The sequence below is a fragment of the Vulpes lagopus genome, chromosome 14 (genome assembly GCF_018345385.1).
Source record: "Vulpes lagopus strain Blue_001 chromosome 14, ASM1834538v1, whole genome shotgun sequence".
In the NCBI taxonomy this organism is placed as follows: domain Eukaryota; kingdom Metazoa; phylum Chordata; class Mammalia; order Carnivora; family Canidae; genus Vulpes; species Vulpes lagopus.
Genome location: NC_054837.1, coordinates 35,515,546 through 35,540,287, shown reverse-complemented (window position 1 = coordinate 35,540,287; position 24,742 = coordinate 35,515,546). Strand labels below are relative to the sequence as shown.

The window sequence follows — 24,742 nt, the reverse complement described above, 5'->3', positions numbered from 1 at the left end:
ACATGGAAATGGAAACGGAGCCCTTACAGGGACCACAACATACTGGTACATCATGTGCAAAGGGCTTTTTTTTTTTTTTAAAGATTTATTTATTTATGATAGACCTACAGAGAGAGAGAGAGAGAGAGAGAGAGAGAGGCAGAGACACAGGAGGAGGGAGAAGCAAGCTCCATGCCTGGAGCCCAACGTGGGACTCCATCCTGATACTCCAGGATCACGCCCTGGGCCAAACGCAGGCGCCAAACAGCTGAGCCACCCAGGGACCCGCAGAAAGGGCTTTAAAACAAAAAGAAGACAACAGGGGGAAGAAGGCCAGAGAGTAGAGTCCTCAACTCACCTGATCCACCAAGGATCCCTTCTAACAAGGTAGAAGGTGAAGGTGGATACAAAGAAAGAAAGAAGGGGGGGGGCAGGGCTTCTTACAAGGCAAGACAGGAAGGGGGAAAGGGAAAGGAAGGAAGAAGCCTGAGGGCAGGTGGGGGGGGGGGGAGCTGCAGGCCAGAGGAGATGGCTCCAGCCTGGCGGGAAAGCCTGGGCGCCCCTAGAGCCCAGCCCCGGAGAGGAGGGGCGTCGGGCTGAACCCCAGGAGGGGCGGCGGAGCCCCCAGGCTCCCGGGGTCACTAGCAGACGAGGCACGGCCGGGGCAGAGCGCCCCAGGCCCGCGGGCCCAGCTCGGGACAGCGCTGGAGCCGCAGGCGGCGGGGCCTCGGGGAGAAGCAGGGGGGCAGGCGGGGGCTCCGGGCGGGCGGGGCGCTGCACCTGCTGCCTTCGGGCGCCCGCCATGGCCCCGGGAGCGCGGTGCAGGCAGCACAGGCCCCGGAGCCCAGGGCCCCGGGGACACGGCCGAGGTCCTGCCTCCCCCCGGGGCGGGTGGAGGCTTCACAACTGCAGAATTAAGATCTCATCAGGCTGAAGTTAAAAATCAATTAAATGAGGTGCAATCCAAATTGGGGGTCCTAATGGCAAGGCATAAGGTGCTGGAAGAAAGAATGAGCAACACAGAAGACTCCTTGATGGCAAGGAAGGAAGCTGAGGAAAACAGAGAAAAACAATGAAAGGACCACGAGGAAAGGTTAAGGGAAATACATGACAGCTTCAGAAGGAAGAATTACGTATCACTGGGGTTCCAGAGAGCACCCAGAAGGACAGAGGGCCAGAAAGCATATTTGTTTTTTTTTTTTTTTCAGAAAGCATATTTGAACAAATCCAAGCTGAGAGCTTCCCTAATTCAGGAGGGGAACAGGCATTCAGACCCAGGAGATAGAGTGGTCCTCCCCCCAAATCAATAAAAACTGTTCAACACCTCAACACTTAATAGTGAAACTTGCAAATTCTATAGAAAAAGAGAAAATCTGTAAAGTAGATAGAGGCAGCAGATTCTTAACGAATATGGGGAGAATTGTTACATTAATAGCAGACCTCTCCTCAGAGTCCTGGGAGGCCAGAAAGGGCTGGCGGGATTGATTCAGGGTCCTAGATGAGAAGAACATGCAGGCAAGAAAACTCTATCCAGCAAGGCTCTCATTCAGAATAGAAGGAGAGATAAAGAGCTTCCAAGATAGGCAGAAACTGCAAGAATATGTGACCACCAAACCAGCTCTGCAAGAAATATTAAGGAGTATCATAGGAAAATTAACATGCTTCCAGAAAATTTGTTCAGGTTTAAGTGAGCAGTTGAGATAGAAATGATTTATATATGCTGTGATTTAGTCTATGGGTTTATTTGAAAATTAGTCACCATGCAGTCTGTTTTTATAGTGTATGCATAATGATTGTACTATATAGGAAGGATGACGTGGTGTTACATTATCCCTAATAGGAACAACGCTTTTAACTGTTAAAGAGTAATCTTGCTTTCCTCAGGAGGGGGGAAAAACACCCCAACTCTATACAGCTTCAGACATTCTGTACAATCCCTTAGAGGATGGGGCTTCTGCACACACTTTTGGTCAAAGAAGAGACTAAGGGCACATCTTTTGAAAACATTCTAATGAAATGACTCATAAACCCATTCCACCTATAACTGTAATTTAACTCAAATACTAATAACCAGAGCTTGGCTCAGCAGGGATTCCTTAGAGCCAGGCATAAAGCCTTGTGAAGGAAGCCGGGATATGCCACCCCAAAATATATATTTATATATATTTTTGGGAAGAGGAATCCAGAAACAAATCTTAGTGTTAATGTCTTCCCATAAATTTACCTTTCCAGTTTGCCGCCCTTGATAGCCTAAAACTGCTTTTCTTTAGGCTATCATTTTTTCTACAAATGTATTATTGTTCTTTGCTGAAGATGCTATAAAGCTCACAGTTTTAAGCTGCTGCTTTGAGTTCCTCTTTATTTTTGATTTCTTCGGTGTGATGTGCACTGCAAACCTTTATAAATTTTTTCTTTTGATGATATCCTCTTGGTAATGAGTCCCCCCCGAAAACCCAAGATGGGAAGATATGGAGTTTAGCTTCCCGCCACATCAGAACTCGTTCTAGTTGTATTCTCATGGAAGAACGCAGGCAAAAATGAACTCTGCTTAGTTGGCAATTAGCCTGGGGCAGGCCATCCAAAGGTTGCAGTTGCCTACATGAGATTGTGAACTTACTGCATCAGCTACACTGGTGGACTTTCTCCTAACACTGAACACTGGAATCCTCAAATTTAAACTCCAAAATATCAAAGGTCATTCTTTCGTGCAGAAAAGGATTCTGCACATCAACAACCAGGCATGTGACACTAACAATAAGACTGAAGAAAAAGAAATTACAGTCAATCCCATTTATAATTGTACCCAAAAGCATAACATACCTAGGAATAAACCTAACCAAAGACGTAAAGGATCTGTAGCCTAAAAACTATAGATAACAAAACAAAAAACAAAAAACAAAAAAACTAGAGAACACATTGAAAGAAACTCAAGAAGGCACAAAGAGGCAGAAAAATATTCAGTGCTCATGGGTTGGAAGAATTAATATTGTGAAAAGGTCGGTGCTACACAGGGCCATATACACATTTAATGCAATCCCTATGAAAATACCACAGACTTTCTTCAGAGAGTGGGAACAAACCATCTTAAGATTTCTCTGGGAATGGAAAAGACCCCAATTAGCCAGGGAACGATTAAAAACGAAGACCACAGCTGGGGGCAACACAAGGCCCGATTTCAGGTTGTACTACAAACCCAAGGCCGAAAAGACAGTGTGGTAGTAGCACAAAAACAGACCCATGAATCAATGGAACCGAATAGCGAATCCAGAAGTGGACCCTCAACTTTATGGTCAACTAATATTCGAGAAAGCAGGAAAGACTATCCCGGGAAAAAAGAGAGTCTCCTCAAAAAATGGAGCTGGGAACATTGGACATCCACATGCAGAAGAAGGAAGCTAGACCATTCTCTGACACCACACACAGGGAAAAACTCAAAAAGGATGAAAGATCTAAATGTGAGACAAGAATCCATCCAAATCCGAGAGGTGAACAGAGGCAACACCGTTTTTCAACTTGGCCACAGCAACATCTCGCAAGATACGTCCGCCAAGGCAAGAGAAACAAAAGCAACAAGGAATTATTGGGACTTCAGCCAGATCGAAAGCTCCTGCGCAGCAAAAGAAACAGTCCACAAAAGTAAAAGACAACCTACAGAACGGGAGAAGATACTTGCAAACGACCGCTCAAAGGGCTGGTGTCCAAGGTCTATAAAGAACATACTCAACTCAAGAGCAGAGAAACAAACAATCCGATCGTGAAACGGGCAAAAGACCCAAACAGAAATCTCACAGGGGAAGACAGAGACATGGCCAACAAGCACATGACAACATGGCCCGCAAGCTGACCATCAGGGAACTACAGATCCACATCCCCATGAAATACCACCTCACACCGGCAGGAATGGGGAAAAGTCACAAGACAGGAAACAACAAATGTTGGAGAGGACGCGGACAAAGGGGAACCCTCTTGCACTGTAGGTGGGAATGTGAACAGGTGCAGCCACTCCGGAAAACTGTGTGGAGGTTCCTCAAAGAGTTAAGAACAGATCTTCCCTCCGGCCCAGCAATTGCACTGCTTGGATATACCCCAAAGCTACAGATGCGGTGAAATGCGGGGATACCTGCACCCCGATGTTTATGGCAGCAATGTCCACAATAGCCAAACTGTGGAAGGAGCCTCGGGGTCCATCGAGAGATGAATGGATAAAGAAGATGTGGTCCATGGCTACAACGGAATATTACTCAGCCGTGAGAAACGACAAATACCCACCATTTGCTCCGACATGGACGCACCTAGAGGGACTTATGCTGAGTGAAATGAGTCCATCGGAAAAGGACAAACTTGATATGGTCTCATTCATTTGGGGAATATAAAAACTAGTGAAAGGCACTAAAGGGAATGGGGAAGATGAAGGAAAATATCAGTGACGGTGAAAAAACAGGACACACACTGAACTCTGGGAACTGAACAAGGGGTAGTGGAAGGGGAGGTGGGCGGGCGGTTGGGGCGACCGGGCGATGGCCACTGATGGGGGCACTTGGCGGGATGAGCACTGGGTGTTATGCTATATGCTGGCAAATAGAACTACAATAAAAAAATGTAAAAACAGAAAACATTTTGGTAATATTTAACACGGACTAGTATGTCCAAATGTTAGCTTCACAACCCCTCCCATGAAATCGGACCAAATTAGAGTTCTCAATGCGATTTCACAATTTTGGCCACAAACTAATGACTGACCTTTCAAGTTAAGATGTGGACACCTGAAACATAAAGAATACAGCTTAGGAGGTCTGTCTCTACGATGGCACCCCGAGCAAAACTGAATAATGATTCTGTTTTGCGTGTGTGGAGAGAGCAAAAGAGCAAGTGTAAGGAGGAGAGGGGCAGAGGGAAAGGAAGAGAGAATACGAAGCAGGCTCCATGCTGAATATGGGTGAATCTGATGACCTTGTGGTCATGACCAGAGCTGAAACCCAGGAGGCAGAGACTTAGCTGACAGAAACACCCAGGTGCCCCTAGGACAAGATTTCTTGAGGCTATTATTTAATGAATCAATTTTCATGTTACCCTCTGAGCTTTCGTCCGTTGGTGGAACTCTTCTGATACGGAAGATAGAAAACATTTTTGGCCATGCTCCAGGGCAGGTGTAGCAAGGGTTTCTTCGATACTCTGGTTGTGCTGTATTCACAGCAGCTCCTGGGAAATAAATGGACATAGAAAGAGCTGTTGACTGACAGGTTGTTGTTAGAAGAGCCTCGAAAATTAAGGAGTCAATCCCATTTACAATTGCACCCAAAGGCATAAGCTACCCGGGAATAAACCGAACCAAAGAGGTAAAGGATCTGTACCCTAAACACCACAGAACATTCCTGAAAGAAATCGAGGAAGGCATCAAGAGAAGGAAAAAGGTTCCATGCTCATGGAGAGGAAGAATTAATATTGTGAAAATGTCCATGCTACCCAGGGCAATTTATATATTTCACGCAATCCCTATCAAAATACTGGGGACTTTCTTCAGAGAGTTAGAACAAACCATCTTAAGCTTCTAGTGTGGGGGATCCCTGGGTGGCGCAGTGGTTTAGTGGCTGCCTCTGGCCCAGGGCGCGATCCTGGAGATCTGGGATCGAATCCCACGTCGGGCTCCCGGTGCATGGAGCCTGCTTGTCCCTCTGCCTATGTCTCTGCCCCATTCTCTCTCTCTGTGTGACTATCATTAATAAATAAAAATAAAAAAAAATAAGATTCTAGTGTGGATACGGAAAAGACCCCAAAGAGCCAGGGGACTATTCAAAACGAAGGCCACAGCTGGGGGCATCACAAGGCCCGATTTCAGGTTGTACTACAAAGCCGTGGCCATCAAGACAGTGTGGTAGTGGCACAAAAACAGACCCATAGATCAATGGAACTGAATAGAGAATCCAGAAGTCGACCCTCAACCTTATGGTCAACTCTATTCGAGAAAGCAGGAAAGACTATCCCTGGAAAAAGACAGTCTCTTCAATAAAGGGTGCTGGGAACACTGGACATCCACATGCAGAAGACGGAAGCTAGACCATTCTCTGACACCACACACAGGGAAAAACTCAAAAAGGAGGAAAGATCTAAATGTGAGACAAGAATCCATCCAAATCCGAAAGGCGAACAGAGGCAACACCGTTTTTCAACTTGGCCACAGCAACATCTCGCAAGATACGTCCGCCAAGGCAAGAGAAACAAAAGCAACGAGGAATTATTGGGACTTCAGCCAGATCGAAAGCTCCTGCGCAGGAAAAGAAACAGTCCACAAAAGTAAAAGACAACCTACAGAACGGGAGAAGATATTTGCAAACGACCGCTCAGACAAAGGGCTAGTGTCCAAGATCTCTAAAGAACATACTCAACTCAAGAGCAGAGAAACAAACAATCTGATCATGAAACGGGCAGAAGACCCAAACAGAAATCCCACAGGGGAAGACAGAGACACGGCCAACAAGCACATGAGAACATGGCCCGCATCACTGGCCATCAGGAAACTACAGATCCAAACCCCCATGAGATACCACTTCACACCGGCGGGAATGGGGAAAAGTCACAAGACAGGAAACAACAAATGTTGGAGAGGATGCGGACAAAGGGGAACCCTCTTGCACTGTAGGTGGGAATGTGAACAGGTGCAGCCACTCCGGAAAACTGTGTGGAGGTTCCTCAAAGAGTTAAGAACAGATCTTCCCTCCAGCCCAGCAATGGCACTGCTGGGGATTCACCCCAAAGCTGAACATGCGGTGAAATGCGGGGACACCTGCACCCCGAAGTTTATGGCAGCAATGTCCACAATAGCCAAACTGTGGAAGGAGCCTCGGGGTCCATCGAGAGATGAATGGATAAAGTTGATGTGGTCCACGGCTACAACGGAATATTACTCAGCCATGAGAAACGACAAATACCCACAATTTGCTCCGATGTGGACGCACCTGGAGGGATTATGCTGATTGAAATAAGTGCATCGGAAAAGGACAAACTTGATATGGTCTCATTCATTTGGGGAATATAAAAACTAGTGAAAGGCAATAAAGGGAATGGCGAAAATGAGGGAAAATATCAGTGAGGGTGACAAAACAGGAGACACACCGAACTCTGGGAACTGAACAAGGGGTAGTGGAAGGGGAGGTGGGCGGGCGGTTGGGGCGACTGGGGGATGGCCACTGATGGGGGCACTTGGCGGGATGAGCACTGGGTGTTATGCTACATGCTGGCAATTTGAGCTCCAATAAAAAAATGTAAAAACAGAAAACATTTTGCTAATACTTAACACGGACTAGTATGTCCAAATGTTACCTCACAACCCCTCCCATGAAATCGGACCAAATTAGAGTTCTCAATGCGATTTCACAATTTTGGCCACAAACTAATGACTGACCTTTCAAGTTAAGATGGGGACACATGAAACATAAAGAATACGGCTTAGGAGGTCTGTCTCTACGATGGCACCCCGAGCAAAACTGAATAATGATTCTGTTTTGCGTGTGTGGAGAGAGCAAAAGAGCAAGTGTAAGGAGGAGAGGGGCAGAGGGAAAGGAAGAGAGAATACGAAGCAGGCTCCATGCTGAATATGGGTGAATCTGATGACCTTGATGTCATGACCAGAGCTGAAACCCAGGAGGCAGAGACTTAGCTGACAGAAACACCCAGGTGCCCCTAGGACAAGATTTCTTGAGGCTATTATTTAATGAATCAATTTTCATGTTACCCTCCGTCCTGTCGTCCATTGGCTGAACTCTTCTGTTTCGGCGGATTGCAAATAGATTTCGCCGTCCTCCTGGGCAGATGTACCCAGGTTGTCTGGTATATTCCGGTTGTGCTGTATTCACAGCAGCTCCTGGGAAATAAATGGACATAGAAAGAGCTGTTGACTGACAGGTTGTTGTTAGAAGAGCCTCAAAAATTAAGGAGTCAATCCCATTTACAACTGCACCCAAAAGCATAAGCTACCCGGGAATAAACCTAACCAAAGAGGTAAAGGATCTGTGCCCTAAACACCACAGAACGTTCCTGAAAGAAATCGAGGAAGGCATCAAGAGAAGGAAAAAGGTTCCATGCTCATGGAGAGGAAGAATTAATATTGTGAAAATGTCCATGCTACCCAGGGCAATTTACACATTTCACGCAATCCCTAACAAAATACTGGGGACTTTCTTCAGAGAGTTGGAACAAACCATCTTAAGATTCTAGTGTGGAACTGGAAAAGACCCCAAAGAGCCAGGGGACTATTCAAAACGAAGGCCACAGCTGGGGGCATCACAAGGCCCGATTCCAGGTTGTACTACAAAGCCGTGGCCATCGAGACAGTGTGGTAGTAGCACAAACACAGACCCATAGATCAATGGAACCGAATAGCGCATCCAGAAGTGGACCCTCAACTTTATGGTCAACTAATATTTGCGAAAGCAGGAAAGACTATCCCTGGATAAAGACAGTGTCTTCCATAAAGGGTGCTGGGAACATTGGACATCCACATGCAGAAGAAGGAAGCTAGACCATTCTCTGACACCACACACAGGGAAAAACTCAAAAAGGATGAAAGATCTAAATGTGAGACAAGAATCCATCCAAATCCGAGAGGCGAACAGAGGCAACACCGTTTTTCAACTTGGCCACAGCAACATCTCGCAAGATATGTCCGCCAAGGCAAGAGAAACAAAAGGAACAAGGAATTATTGGGACTTCAGCCAGATCGAAAGCTCCTGCACAGCAAACAACAGTCCACAAAAGTAAAAGACAACCTACAGAACGGGAGAAGATATTTGCAGACGACCGCTCAGTCAAAGGGCTAGTGTCCAAGATCTATAAAGAACATACTCAACTCAAGAGCAGAGAAACAAACAATCCGATCGTGAAACGGAAAAAGATCCAAACAGAAATCTCACAGGGGAAGACAGAGACACGGCCAACAAGCACATGAGAACATGCCCCGCAAGCTGACCATCAGGGAACTACAGATCCACACCCCCAGGAGATACCACCTCACACCGGCGGGAATGGGGAAAAGTCACGAGACAGGAAACAACAAATGTTGGAGAGGACGCGGACAAAGGGGAACCCTCTTGCACTGTAGGTGGGAATGTGAACAGGTGCAGCCACTCTGGAAAACTGTGTGGAGGTTCCTCAAAGAGTTAAGAACAGATCTTTCCTCCGGGCCAGCAATGGCACTGCTGGGGTTATACCCCAAAGCTGAAGATGCGGTGAAATGCGGGGACACCTGCACCCCGATGTTTATGGCAGCAATGTCCACAATAGCCAAACTGTGGAAGGAGCCTCGGAGTCCTTCGAGAGATGAATGGATAAAGAAGATGTGGTCCATGGCTACAACGGAATATTACTCAGCCGTGAGAAACGACAAATACCCACCATTAGCTCCGACGTGGACGCACATGGAGGGACTTATGCTGAGTGAAATAAGTCCATCGGAAAAGGACAAACTTGATATGGTCTCATTCATTTGGGGAATATAAAAACTAGTGAAAGGCAATAAAGGGAAAGGGGAAAATGAAGGAAAATATCAGTGAGGGTGACAAAACAGGAGACACACCGAACTCTGGGAACTGAACAAGGGGTAGTGGAAGGGGAGGTGGGTGGGCGGTTGGGGCGACCGGGGGATGGCCACTGATGGGGGTACTTGGCGGGATGAGCCCTAGGTGTTATGCTATATGCTGGCAAATTGAACTCCAATAAAAAAATGTAAAAACAGAAAACATTTTGCTAATACTTAACACGGACTAGTATGTCCAAATGTTAGCTCACAACCCCTCCCATGAAACCGGACCAAATTAGGGTTCTCAATGCGATTTCACAATTTTGGCCACAAACTAATGACTGACCTTTCAAGTTAAGATGTGGACACCTGAAACATAAAGAATACAGCTTAGGAGGTCTGTCTCTACGATGGCACCCCGAGCAAAACTGAATAATGATTCTGTTTTGCGTGTGTGGAGAGAGCAAAAGAGCAAGTGTAAAGAGGAGAGGGGCAGAGGGAAAGGAAGAGAGAATACGAAGCAGGCTCCATGCTGAATATGGGTGAATCTGATGACCTTGAGGTCATGACCAGAGCTGAAACCCAGGAGGCAGAGACTTAGCTGACAGAAACACCCAGGTGCCCCTAGGACAAGATTTCTTGAGGCTATTATTTAATGAATCAATTTTCATGTTACCCTCCGTCCTGTCGTCCGTTGGCCGAACTCTTCTGATACGGAAGATAGAAAACATTTTTGGCCATGCTCCAGGGCAGGTGTACCAAGGGTTTCTTCGATACTCTGGTTGTGCTGTATTCACAGCAGCTCCTGGGAAATAAATGGACATAGAAAGAGCTGTTGACTGACAGGTTGTTGTTAGAAGAGCCTCGAAAATTAAGGAGTCAATCCCATTTACAATTGCACCCAAAGGCATAAGCTACCCGGGAATAAACCGAACCAAAGAGGTAAAGGATCTGTACCCTAAACACCACAGAACATTCCTGAAAGAAATCGAGGAAGGCATCAAGAGAAGGAAAAAGGTTCCATGCTCATGGAGAGGAAGAATTAATATTGTGAAAATGTCCATGCTACCCAGGGCAATTTATATATTTCACGCAATCCCTATCAAAATACTGGGGACTTTCTTCAGAGAGTTAGAACAAACCATCTTAAGCTTCTAGTGTGGGGGATCCCTGGGTGGCGCAGTGGTTTAGTGGCTGCCTCTGGCCCAGGGCGCGATCCTGGAGATCTGGGATCGAATCCCACGTCGGGCTCCCGGTGCATGGAGCCTGCTTGTCCCTCTGCCTATGTCTCTGCCCCATTCTCTCTCTCTGTGTGACTATCATTAATAAATAAAAATAAAAAAAAAATAAGATTCTAGTGTGGATACGGAAAAGACCCCAAAGAGCCAGGGGACTATTCAAAACGAAGGCCACAGCTGGGGGCATCACAAGGCCCGATTTCAGGTTGTACTACAAAGCCGTGGCCATCAAGACAGTGTGGTAGTGGCACAAAAACAGACCCATAGATCAATGGAACTGAATAGAGAATCCAGAAGTCGACCCTCAACCTTATGGTCAACTCTATTCGAGAAAGCAGGAAAGACTATCCCTGGAAAAAGACAGTCTCTTCAATAAAGGGTGCTGGGAACACTGGACATCCACATGCAGAAGACGGAAGCTAGACCATTCTCTGACACCACACACAGGGAAAAACTCAAAAAGGAGGAAAGATCTAAATGTGAGACAAGAATCCATCCAAATCCGAAAGGCGAACAGAGGCAACACCGTTTTTCAACTTGGCCACAGCAACATCTCGCAAGATACGTCCGCCAAGGCAAGAGAAACAAAAGCAACGAGGAATTATTGGGACTTCAGCCAGATCGAAAGCTCCTGCGCAGGAAAAGAAACAGTCCACAAAAGTAAAAGACAACCTACAGAACGGGAGAAGATATTTGCAAACGACCGCTCAGACAAAGGGCTAGTGTCCAAGATCTCTAAAGAACATACTCAACTCAAGAGCAGAGAAACAAACAATCTGATCATGAAACGGGCAGAAGACCCAAACAGAAATCCCACAGGGGAAGACAGAGACACGGCCAACAAGCACATGAGAACATGGCCCGCATCACTGGCCATCAGGAAACTACAGATCCAAACCCCCATGAGATACCACTTCACACCGGCGGGAATGGGGAAAAGTCACAAGACAGGAAACAACAAATGTTGGAGAGGATGCGGACAAAGGGGAACCCTCTTGCACTGTAGGTGGGAATGTGAACAGGTGCAGCCACTCCGGAAAACTGTGTGGAGGTTCCTCAAAGAGTTAAGAACAGATCTTCCCTCCAGCCCAGCAATGGCACTGCTGGGGATTCACCCCAAAGCTGAACATGCGGTGAAATGCGGGGACACCTGCACCCCGATGTTTATGGCAGCAATGTCCACAATAGCCAAACTGTGGAAGGAGCCTCGGGGTCCATCGAGAGATGAATGGATAAAGTTGATGTGGTCCACGGCTACAACGGAATATTACTCAGCCATGAGAAACGACAAATACCCACAATTTGCTCCGATGTGGACGCACCTGGAGGGATTATGCTGATTGAAATAAGTGCATCGGAAAAGGACAAACTTGATATGGTCTCATTCATTTGGGGAATATAAAAACTAGTGAAAGGCAATAAAGGGAATGGCGAAAATGAGGGAAAATATCAGTGAGGGTGACAAAACAGGAGACACACCGAACTCTGGGAACTGAACAAGGGGTAGTGGAAGGGGAGGTGGGCGGGCGGTTGGGGCGACCGGGTGATGGGCACTGATGGGGGCACTTGGCGGGATGAGCACTGGGTGTTATGCTACATGCTGGCAATTTGAGCTCCAATAAAAAAATGTAAAAACAGAAAACATTTTGCTAATACTTAACACGGACTAGTATGTCCAAATGTTACCTCACAACCCCTCCCATGAAATCGGACCAAATTAGAGTTCTCAATGCGATTTCACAATTTTGGCCACAAACTAATGACTGACCTTTCAAGTTAAGATGGGGACACATGAAACATAAAGAATACGGCTTAGGAGGTCTGTCTCTACGATGGCACCCCGAGCAAAACTGAATAATGATTCTGTTTTGCGTGTGTGGAGAGAGCAAAAGAGCAAGTGTAAGGAGGAGAGGGGCAGAGGGAAAGGAAGAGAGAATACGAAGCAGGCTCCATGCTGAATATGGGTGAATCTGATGACCTTGATGTCATGACCAGAGCTGAAACCCAGGAGGCAGAGACTTAGCTGACAGAAACACCCAGGTGCCCCTAGGACAAGATTTCTTGAGGCTATTATTTAATGAATCAATTTTCATGTTACCCTCCGTCCTGTCGTCCATTGGCTGAACTCTTCTGTTTCGGCGGATTGCAAATAGATTTCGCCGTCCTCCTGGGCAGATGTACCCAGGTTGTCTGGTATATTCCGGTTGTGCTGTATTCACAGCAGCTCCTGGGAAATAAATGGACATAGAAAGAGCTGTTGACTGACAGGTTGTTGTTAGAAGAGCCTCAAAAATTAAGGAGTCAATCCCATTTACAACTGCACCCAAAAGCATAAGCTACCCGGGAATAAACCTAACCAAAGAGGTAAAGGATCTGTGCCCTAAACACCACAGAACGTTCCTGAAAGAAATCGAGGAAGGCATCAAGAGAAGGAAAAAGGTTCCATGCTCATGGAGAGGAAGAATTAATATTGTGAAAATGTCCATGCTACCCAGGGCAATTTACACATTTCACGCAATCCCTAACAAAATACTGGGGACTTTCTTCAGAGAGTTGGAACAAACCATCTTAAGATTCTAGTGTGGAACCGGAAAAGACCCCAAAGAGACAGGGGACTATTCAAAAAGAAGGCTACAGCTGGGGGCATCACAAGGCCCGATTTCAGGTTGTACTACAAAGCCGTGGCCATCAAGACAGTGTGGTAGTGGCACAAAAACAGACCCATAGATCAATGGAACCGAATAGCGAATCCAGAAGTGGACCCTCAACTTTATGGTCAACTAATATTCGAGAAAGCAGGAAAGACTATCCCTGGATAAAGACAGTCTCTTCAATAAAGGGTGCTGGGAACACTGGACATCCACATGCAGAAGAAGGAAGCTAGACCATTCTCTGACACCACACACAAGGAAAAACTCAAAAAGGATGAAAGATCTAAATGTGAGACAAGAATCCATCCAAATCCGAGAGGTGAACAGAGGCAACACCGTTTTTCAACTTGGCCACAGCAACATCTCGCAAGATACGTCCGCCAAGGCAAGAGAAACAAAAGGAACAAGGAATTATTGGGACTTCAGCCAGATCGAAAGCTCCTGCGCAGCAAACAACAGTCCACAAAAGTAAAAGACAACCTACAGAACGGGAGAAGATATTTGCAGACGACCGCTCAGTCAAAGGGCTAGTGTCCAAGATCTATAAAGAACATACTCAACTCAAGAGCAGAGAAACAAACAATCCGATCGTGAAACGGAAAAAGATCCAAACAGAAATCCCACAGGGGAAGACAGAGACACGGCCAACAAGCACATGAGAACATGCCCCGCAAGCTGACCATCAGGGAACTACAGATCCACACCCCCAGGAGATACCACCTCACACCGGCGGGAATGGGGAAAAGTCACGAGACAGGAAACAACAAATGTTGGAGAGGACGCGGACAAAGGGGAACCCTCTTGCACTGTAGGTGGGAATGTGAACTGGTGCAGCCACTCTGGAAAACTGTGTGGAGGTTCCTCAAAGAGTTAAGAACAGATCTTTCCTCCGGGCCAGCAATGGCACTGCTGGGGTTATACCCCAAAGCTGAAGATGCGGTGAAATGCGGGGACACCTGCACCCCGATGTTTATGGCAGCAATGTCCACAATAGCCAAACTGTGGAAGGAGTCTCGGAGTCCTTCGAGAGATGAATGGATAAAGACGATGTGGTCCACGGCTACAACGGAATATTACTCAGCCGTGAGAAACGACAAATACCCACCATTTGCTCCGACGCGGACGCACCTGGAGGGACTTATGCTGAGTGAAATAAGTCCATCGGAAAAGGACAAACTTGATATGGTCTCATTCATTTGGGGAATATAAAAACTAGTGAAAGGCAATAAAGGGAATGGGCAAAATGAGGGAAAATATCAGTGAGGGTGACAAAACAGGAGACACACCGAACTCTGGGAACTGAACAAGGGGTAGTGGAAGGGGAGGTGGGTGGGCGGTTGGGGCGACCGGGGGATGGCCACTGATGGGGGCACTTGGCGGGATGAGCACTGGGTGTTATGCTATATTCTGGCAAATTGAACTCCAATAAAAAAATGTAAAAACAGAGAACATTTTGCTAAAACTTAACACGGACTAGTATGTCCAAATGTTAGCTCACAACCCCTCCCATGAAACCGGACGAAATTAGGGTTCTCAATGCGATTTCACAATTTTGGCCACAAACTAATGACTGACCTTTCAAGTTAAGATGTGGACACATGAAACATAATGAATACGGCTTAGGAGGTCTGTCTCTACGATGGCACCCCGAGCAAAACTGAATAATGATTCTGTTTTGCGTGTGTGGAGAGAGCAAAAGAGCAAGTGTAAAGAGGAGAGGGGCAGAGGGAAAGGAAGAGAGAATACGAAGCAGGCTCCATGCTGAATATGGGTGAATCTGATGACCTTGATGTCATGACCAGAGCTGAAACCCCGGAGGCAGAGACTTAGCTGACAGAAACACCCAGGTGCCCCTAGGACAAGATTTCTTGAGGCTATTATTTAATGAATCAATTTTCATGTTACCCTCCGTCCTGTCGTCCGTTGGCTGAACTCTTGTGTAATGGTGGATTGCAAACAGCTTTGGCTGTTCTCCTGGGCCGGTGTACCCAGGTTGTCTGCTTGATGTCTGTTGTTCTGCATTCTCAGCAGCTCCTGGGAAATAAATGGACATAGAAAGAGCTGTTGACTGACAGGTTGTTGTTAGAAGAGCCTCGAAAATTAAGGAGTCAATCCCATTTACAATTGCACCCAAAAGCATAAGCTACCCAGGAATAAACCTATCCAAAGACGTAAAGGATCTGTACCCTAAACAACACAGAACGTTCCTGAAAGAAATCGAGGAAGGCATAAAGAGAAGGAAAAAGGTTCCATGCTCATGGAGAGGAAGAATTAATATTGTGAAAATGTCCATGCTACCCAGGGCAATTTACACATTTCACGCAATCCGTATCAAAATACCGGGGAGGGATCCCTGGGTGGCGCAGCGGTTTGGCGCCTGCCTTTGGCCCAGGGCGTGATCCTGGAGACCCGGGATCGAATCCCACGTCAGGCTCCCGGTGCATGGAGCCTGCTTCTCCCTCTGCCTGTGTCTCTGCCTCTCTCTCTCTCTGTGACTATCATAAATAAATTAAAATTAAAAAAACAAAAACAAAAACAAAAACCCAAAAAACCCCAAAATACCGGGGACTTTCTTCAGAGATTTGGAACAAACCATCTTAAGATTCTAGTGTGGAACCGGAAAAGACCCCAAAGAGACAGGGGACTATTCAAAAAGAAGGCTACAGCTGGGGGCATCACAAGGCCCGATTTCAGGTTGTACTACAAAGCCGTGGCCATCAAGACAGTGTGGTAGTGGCACAAAAACAGACCCATAGATCAATGGAACCGAATAGCGAATCCAGAAGTGGACCCTCAACTTTATGGTCAACTAATATTCGAGAAAGCAGGAAAGACTATCCCTGGATAAAGACAGTCTCTTCAATAAAGGGTGCTGGGAACACTGGACATCCACATGCAGAAGAAGGAAGCTAGACCATTCTCTGACACCACACACAAAGATAAACTCAAAAAGGATGAAAGATCTAAATGTGAGACAAGAATCCATCCAAATCCGAGAGGTGAACAGAGGCAACACCGTTTTTCAACTTGGCCACAGCAACATCTCGCAAGATACGTCCGCCAAGGCAAGAGAAACAAAAGGAACAAGGAATTATTGGGACTTCAGCCAGATCGAAAGCTCCTGCGCAGCAAACAACAGTCCACAAAAGTAAAAGACAACCTACAGAACGGGAGAAGATATTTGCAGACGACCGCTCAGTCAAAGGGCTAGTGTCCAAGATCTATAAAGAACATACTCAACTCAAGAGCAGAGAAACAAACAATCCGATCGTGAAACGGAAAAAGATCCAAACAGAAATCCCACAGGGGAAGACAGAGACACGGCCAACAAGCACATGAGAACATGCCCCGCAAGCTGACCATCAGGGAACTACAGATCCACACCCCCAGGAGATACCACCTCACACCGGCGGGAATGGGGAAAAGTCACGAGACAGGAAACAACAAATGTTGGAGAGGACGCGGACAAAGGGGAACCCTCTTGCACTGTAGGTGGGAATGTGAACAGGTGCAGCCACTCCGGAAAACTGTGTGGAGGTTCCTCAAAGAGTTAAGAACAGATCTTTCCTCCGGGCCAGCAATGGCACTGCTGGGGTTATACCCCAAAGCTGAAGATGCGGTGAAATGCGGGGACACCTGCACCCCGATGTTTATGGCAGCAATGTCCACAATAGCCAAACTGTGGAAGGAGTCTCGGAATCCTTCGAGAGATGAATGGATAAAGACGATGTGGTCCACGGCTACAATGGAATATTACTCAGCCGTGAGAAACGACAAATACCCACCATTTGCTCCGACGCGGACGCACCTGGAGGGACTTATGCTGAGTGAAATAAGTGCATCGGAAAAGGACAAACTTGATATGGTCTCATTCATTTGGGGAATATAAAAACTAGTGAAAGGCAATAAAGGGAATGGCAAAAATGAGGGAATATATCAGTGAGGGTGACAAAACAGGAGACACACCGATCTCTGGGAACTGAACAAGGGGTAGTGGAAGCGGAGGTGGGTGGGTAGTTGGGGCGACCGGGTGATGGGCACTGATGGGGGCACTTGGCGGGATGAGCACTGGGTGTTATGCTATAAGCTGGCAAATTGAACTCTAATAAAAAAATGTAAAAACAGAGAACATTTTGCTAAAACTTAACACGGACTAGTATGTCCAAATGTTAGCTCACAACCCCTCCCATGAAACCGGACGAAATTAGGGTTCTCAATGCGATTTCACAATTTTGGCCACAAACTAATGACTGACCTTTCAAGTTAAGATGTGGACACATGAAACATAATGAATACGGCTTAGGAGGTCTGTCTCTACGATGGCACCCCGAGCAAAACTGAATAATGATTCTGTTTTGCGTGTGTGGAGAGAGCAAAAGAGCAAGTGTAAAGAGGAGAGGGGCAGAGGGAAAGGAAGAGAGAATACGAAGCAGGCTCCATGCTGAATATGGGTGAATCTGATGACCTTGATGTCATGACCAGAGCTGAAACCCCGGAGGCAGAGACTTAGCTGACAGAAACACCCAGGTGCCCCTAGGACAAGATTTCTTGAGGCTATTATTTAATGAATCAATTTTCATGTTACCCTGTGGCCTTTCGTCCGTTGGCTGAATTTTTGTGTAATGGTGGATTGCAAACAGCTTTGGCTGTTCTCCTGGGCCGGTGTACCCAGGTTGTCTGCTTGATGTCTGTTGTTCTGCATTCTCAGCAGCTCCTGGGAAATAAATGGACATAGAAAGAGCTGTTGACTGACAGGTTGTTGTTAGAAGAGCCTCGAAAATTAAGGAGTCAATCCCATTTACAATTGCACCCAAAAGCATAAGCTACCCAGGAATAAACCTATCCAAAGACGTAAAGGATCTGTACCCTAAACAACACAGAACGTTCCTGAAAGAAATCGAGGAAGGCATAAAGAGAAGGAAAAAGGTTCCATGCTCATGGAGAGGAAGAATTAATATTGTGAAAATGTCCATGCTACCCAGGGCAATTTACACATTTCACGCAATCCGTATCAAAATACCGGGGAGGGATCCCTGGGTGGCGCAGCGGTTTGGCGCCTGCCTTTGGCCCAGGGCGTGATCCTGGAGACCCGGGATCGAATCCCACGTCAGGCTCCCGGTGCATGGAGCCTGCTTCTCCCTCTGCCTGTGTCTCTGCCTCTCTCTCTCTCTGTGACTATCATAAATAAATTAAAATTAAAAAAACAAAAACAAAAACAAAAACCCAAAAAACCCCAAAATACCGGGGACTTTCTTCAGAGATTTGGAACAAACCATCTTAAGATTCTAGTGTGGAACCGGAAAAGACCCCAAAGAGACAGGGGACTATTCAAAAAGAAGGCTACAGCTGGGGGCATCACAAGGCCCGATTTCAGGTTGTACTACAAAGCCGTGGCCATCAAGACAGTGTGGTAGTGGCACAAAAACAGACCCATAGATCAATGGAACCGAATAGCGAATCCAGAAGTGGACCCTCAACTTTATGGTCAACTAATATTCGAGAAAGCAGGAAAGACTATCCCTGGATAAAGACAGTCTCTTCAATAAAGGGTGCTGGGAACACTGGACATCCACATGCAGAAGAAGGAAGCTAGACCATTCTCTGACACCACACACAAAGATAAACTCAAAAAGGATGAAAGATCTAAATGTGAGACAAGAATCCATCCAAATCCGAGAGGTGAACAGAGGCAACACCGTTTTTCAACTTGGCCACAGCAACATCTCGCAAGATACGTCCGCCAAGGCAAGAGAAACAAAAGGAACAAGGAATTATTGGGACTTCAGCCAGATCGAAAGCTCCTGCGCAGCAAACAACAGTCCACAAAAGTAAAAGACAACCTACAGAACGGGAGAAGATATTTGCAGACGACCGCTCAGTCAAAGGGCTAGTGTCCAAGATCTATAAAGAACATACTCAACTCAAGAGCAGAGAAACAAACAATCCGATCGTGAAACGGAAAAGATCCAAACAGAAATCCCACAGGGGAAGACAGAGACACGGCCAACAAGCACATGAGAACATGCCCCGCAAGCTGACCATCAGGGAACTACAGATCCACACCCCCAGGAGATACCACCTCACACCGGCGGGAATGGGGAAAAGTCACGAGACAGGAAACAACAAATGTTGGAGAGGACGCGGACAAAGGGGAACCCTCTTGCACTGTAGGTGGGAATGTGAACTGGTGCAGCCACTCCGGAAAACTGTGTGGAGGTTCCTCAAAGAGTTAAGAACAGATCTTTCCTCCGGGCCAGCAATGGCACTGCTGGGGTTATACCCCAAAGCTGAAGATGCGGTGAAATGCGGGGACACCTGCACCCCGATGTTTATGGCAGCAATGTCCACAATAGCCAAACTGTGGAAGGAGTCTCGGAATCCTTCGAGAGATGAATGGATAAAGACGATGTGGTCCACGGCTACAATGGAATATTACTCAGCCGTGAGAAACGACAAATACCCACCATTTGCTCCGACGCGGACGCACCTGGAGGGACTTATGCTGAGTGAAATAAGTGCATCGGAAAAGGACAAACTTGATATGGTCTCATTCATTTGGGGAATATAAAAACTAGTGAAAGGCAATAAAGGGAATGGCAAAAATGAGGGAATATATCAGTGAGGGTGACAAAACAGGAGACACACCGATCTCTGGGAACTGAACAAGGGGTAGTGGAAGCGGAGGTGGGTGGGTAGTTGGGGCGACCGGGTGATGGGCACTGATGGGGGCACTTGGCGGGATGAGCACTGGGTGTTATGCTATAAGCTGGCAAATTGAACTCTAATAAAAAAATGTAAAAACAGAGAACATTTTGCTAAAACTTAACACGGACTAGTATGTCCAAATGTTAGCTCACAACCCCTCCCATGAAACCGGACGAAATTAGGGTTCTCAATGCGATTTCACAATTTTGGCCACAAACTAATGACTGACCTTTCAAGTTAAGATGTGGACACATGAAACATAATGAATACGGCTTAGGAGGTCTGTCTCTACGATGGCACCCCGAGCAAAACTGAATAATGATTCTGTTTTGCGTGTGTGGAGAGAGCAAAAGAGCAAGTGTAAAGAGGAGAGGGGCAGAGGGAAAGGAAGAGAGAATACGAAGCAGGCTCCATGCTGAATATGGGTGAATCTGATGACCTTGATGTCATGACCAGAGCTGAAACCCCGGAGGCAGAGACTTAGCTGACAGAAACACCCAGGTGCCCCTAGGACAAGATTTCTTGAGGCTATTATTTAATGAATCAATTTTCATGTTACCCTCTGGGATCTCTGTTTGGGAGTCCAGTTCCCTGCTTCGGTAGAGGGTGTATATTTTCAGCCGTTGTTGAGGGCAGAGGTCTTCAGGTTGTGTGCTAGGTTCTGTTCGTGTGGTTTCCACAGCAGCTCCTGGGAAATAAATGGACATAGAAAGAGCTGTTGACTGACAGGTTGTTGTTAGAAGAGCCTCGAAAATTAAGGAGTCAATCTCAGTTACAATTGTACCCAAAAGCATAAGCTCCCTAGGAATAAACCTAAGGAAAGAGGTAAAGGATCTGTACCCTAAACAACACAGAACGTTCCTGAAGGAAATCGAGGAAGGCATAAAGAGAAGGAAAAATGTTCCATGCTCATGGAGAGGAAGAATTAATATTGTGAAAATTTCCATCCTACCCAGGGTAATTTACACATTTCACGCAATCCCTATCAAAATACCATGGACTTTCTTCAGAGAGTTGGAACAAACCATCTTAAGATTCTAGTGTGGAACTGGAAAAGACCCCAAAGAGACAGGGGACTATTCAAAATGAAGTTCATAGCTGGGGGCATCACAATGCCAGATTTCAGGTTGCTCTACAAAGCCGTGGGCATCAAGACAGTGTGGTTGTGGCACAAAAACAGACCCATAGATCAATGGAACCGAATAGCGAATCCAGAAGTGGACCCTCAACTTTATGGTCAACTAATATTCGGGAAAGCAGGAAAGACTACCCCTAAAAAAAAAACAGTCTCTTCAATAAATGGTGCTGGGAATATTGGACATCCACATGCAGAAGATGGATCCCAGGCCATTCTCTGACATCACACACAAAGATAAACTCAAAAAGGATGAAAGATCTAAATGTGAGACAAGAATCCATCCAAATCCGAGAGGCGACGAGAGGCAACACCCTTTTTCAACTTGGCCACAGCAACATCTCGCAAGATACGTCCGCCAAGGCTAGAGAAACAAAAGGAACAAGGAATTATTGGGACTTCACCCAGATCGAAAGCTTCTGCATAGCAAAAGAAACAGCCCACAAAAGTAAAAGACAACCTACAGAACGGGAGAAGATATTTGCAAACGACCGCTCAGATAGAGCGCTCTTATCCAAGGTCTATAAAGAACATACTCAACTCAAGAGCAAAGAAACATACAATCTGATCATGAATCCGGCAAAAGACACCCACAGAAATTTCACAGAGGAAGACAGAGACTCGGCCAACAAGCACATGAGAAGATGCCCCGCATTGCTGGCCATCAGAGAACTACAGATCCAAACCACAATGAGATACCACCGCACACCAGTGATAATGGGGAAAAGTCACAAGACAGGAAACCACAAATGTTGGAGAGGATGCAGACAAAGGGGAACCCTGTTGCAGTGTAGGTGGGAATGTGAACTGGTGCAGTTGTTAGAAGAGCATTGAAAATGAGTGATAACCTTATCAGAGGTCAAACTTTGATCTTATTACTGGTGATTTGCCTTGCAGAGAAACCTGAGTGAGCATGCCATGCAGAAAGGCTTTGAAGTTGCCATATGCTTAAGGTTCCTGAGAATATAAACTGATAAATTGTCAATGAAACACAATGTGGAGTCTCACCCCTCCAAATATTTAAAAAGGTCTGACGTATATTCTTGCAATCTGAGTTTTGGCAAATAGTTCAGAAAATATTGAAAGCTGAATTTCGCAGAGATTCTGCACAGTGTTTTCAGCACCTTTCAGCACACCCAAAAAAAAGAAACAACTTCATGTCCATTGATGAACAAAAGGATAAAAAGATTAGTCTATCTCCACAATGAAATATTATCGCAAGTTAAGAGGAAGGAAACCTCAAGAATTGTGATGACATGCATGGTCATGTAAATTAAATACTGCATGATGGCACTTATATGTGCACCTGGCACAGTCAACACACAGCATCAGGAAAGAGAATAGGAGCTAGAAGGAGGTACAAAGGGGGAAATGTTGCTGATCGGATACAAAGCTTCAATGATACAAATTCAATGTGTTCTGGAATTCTATCTGCAACCAAGGGCCTGTCATAAGCAACGCCGTATTATATGCTTGAAATCAGGAAGAAATTAGAGGATATCAAATGCCCTTACTGTCAAAGAACAACAAGAAATTCGCTAGCAGACACTGTGTGGGGACATACCTTTCTTTTGATGAGACAATATGCAAAACAGAACAACATAGTCATTGAGAACACAGTGAATAGTGTTGACGACTTGCCAAAAATTACAATACTGATGAGGAAGGGGTCTGAGACAGGACATGAGTTGGTTCCCTGGGGAGAGAGGTCCCTGAACACTTGAGATCTGCCTAGGGTCCCGGAGATCATGCTCTGAACCCCTGAACCAAGGGCTGTCTCTTTCTCAAATCCTCCTGCCCTAAGTTCCCTGTGCAAGACATTCCACAACAAGGGGGACTGCCTGAGCCAAGAGTAAAGTTCACATCCTAACGCAGCCATCCACCTCCCGGTTTCAATCCCTCACCCAAAACACAAAGCAGTTGCCCCCAAGTCAAGCTCTTGGAAATGGCAACGGGAAGCCCAACTGTGGTTATCTTCCCCCAGCGCTCACACTGCCATCTGGTTCCCATAAAGCCTTCCTGGGCACCAGTGGACTTGCCCTCAGTGACCAGTGGACTTCTCCCAAGCGGACTCACAACCCAGGATTTTCCAAACATACTGTCCCATGAGGGCTCTGCCAAGAAGTAGCTTCTCTTCAACTGACCAAACATGTTGAACAGTTATTGTGAATTCATGACATTCAAGCATGTTTTAGGCCTCAGGGTGAATGTGTTATTAGACATACTACCACATGTGTCTCATCATTTTTTTTTCCTTAAGACGGCTGCATGCTCAACATAGACTAGACACATGACTCTAGATCAAGAGTCGCATTCTCCACTAATGAGCCAGCCGGGCAGTCTCCACTCTGCTTCCAATTCTTATTGTATGTGTGCCATGGCCTGAGGTCAGACCATGCCATGACACTGATGGTCGGGCACTGGTCAGCTCTGTATCTCAGCTGTACAAGCAAATAGCAATGAGCAGGGAATGGATACCAAGCTAACCATAACCTGGCCCTTGAGTCTGATCTTCATTGTCCCAGGGGTAGGCTCTCATTTCACCATTACTAGCACTCATCATACAGACAATGCCATCATATACCATGAAAGAAACTCCTCGATTCTCAGCGGATCGAGGTCACGTGCTCAGCACTGACAGACTTTGACCAGGTTATCTAATGGTGCCTCCAAACCCTCAGAATCTGCAAACCGACCACAACCATGGCTTTGCACCTACCACTATCATAGCTTTAAGCTGACCATAATCATGCTTTAACTGACCAGAACTATGACTTGGAATTGACCAGCCTCCTATGTCCTTTTCCTTTTTTTTTTTATTTTTTTTATTTTTTATTTTTTTTCTATGTCCTTTTCCTACTAGTGACTATGGCAGGATCTGTACCACCACGGCTCAAGAGCTTCCCTGGGCTATGTAACCATGGAGGTGACCTCATAATGGTAGACAGTGCTGAGATTTCCCTTTGCACAGGTCCTTTCTGACATACAGATGCACAGTAACCAATGACTCCATGCCTGAGTCATCATTTCAGTTTAGTTCACTAATTAGAATATGAGTTTTGGGACTCTAAGCTTGGATTCCTATCCTGGCTCCTTAATTCAGAGTTCATGAACTTCATCACTGTGTCTCTGTTTCCCCACCTGAGGAGGAGGGAGTGTCAACAAAACATCACATATGTGTTTGATGAGCATTGAATGAATAAAGGTATGGATAGTGATCAGGAAGGTTAAGTAGAAGCTAAATATCCTGTCTGACATCTCACATTTCCCAAGTTCCAGAGCTGGATTGAACCCTGGGAATCTGACTTCCCAGACCATTGCCTTGTAACGCAAACTGGCTTTGCCTAAATACAAGTATTTTACCTTAACACCATTTAGTATTCACAGAATTAGAGGCCTTGAGAAAAAAAAAAAAAGCTATTTGCTTCCTCCCCGAATATACTCTTGGGACTCTTGATCTATCCTGACTATCCTGCATGACGTTCCAATTCCTGAGTCATGATCAGCACATCAAATGTGATGC

At 46.1% G+C, this 24,742-nt stretch overlaps 1 protein-coding gene across 1 annotated transcript in view; it reads right to left on the bottom strand.

Moving 5' to 3' along the window:
- LOC121475342 overlaps nt 1-23,370 on the bottom strand; it is a 27,583-nt gene extending 4,213 nt beyond the window's left edge. Inside the window, exons 1-6 of the mRNA XM_041728538.1 lie at nt 23,364-23,370; nt 20,644-20,772; nt 17,965-18,093; nt 12,827-12,955; nt 10,167-10,295; nt 7,709-7,837 (exon numbers count right to left, since the gene is read on the bottom strand). Of these exons, the coding sequence (XP_041584472.1) occupies nt 7,709-7,837; nt 10,167-10,295; nt 12,827-12,955; nt 17,965-18,093; nt 20,644-20,772; nt 23,364-23,370 (652 nt within the window). The remainder of the gene's footprint in view (nt 1-7,708; nt 7,838-10,166; nt 10,296-12,826; nt 12,956-17,964; nt 18,094-20,643; nt 20,773-23,363) is intronic.
- Nucleotides 23,371-24,742: the final 1,372 nt, after the last annotated feature.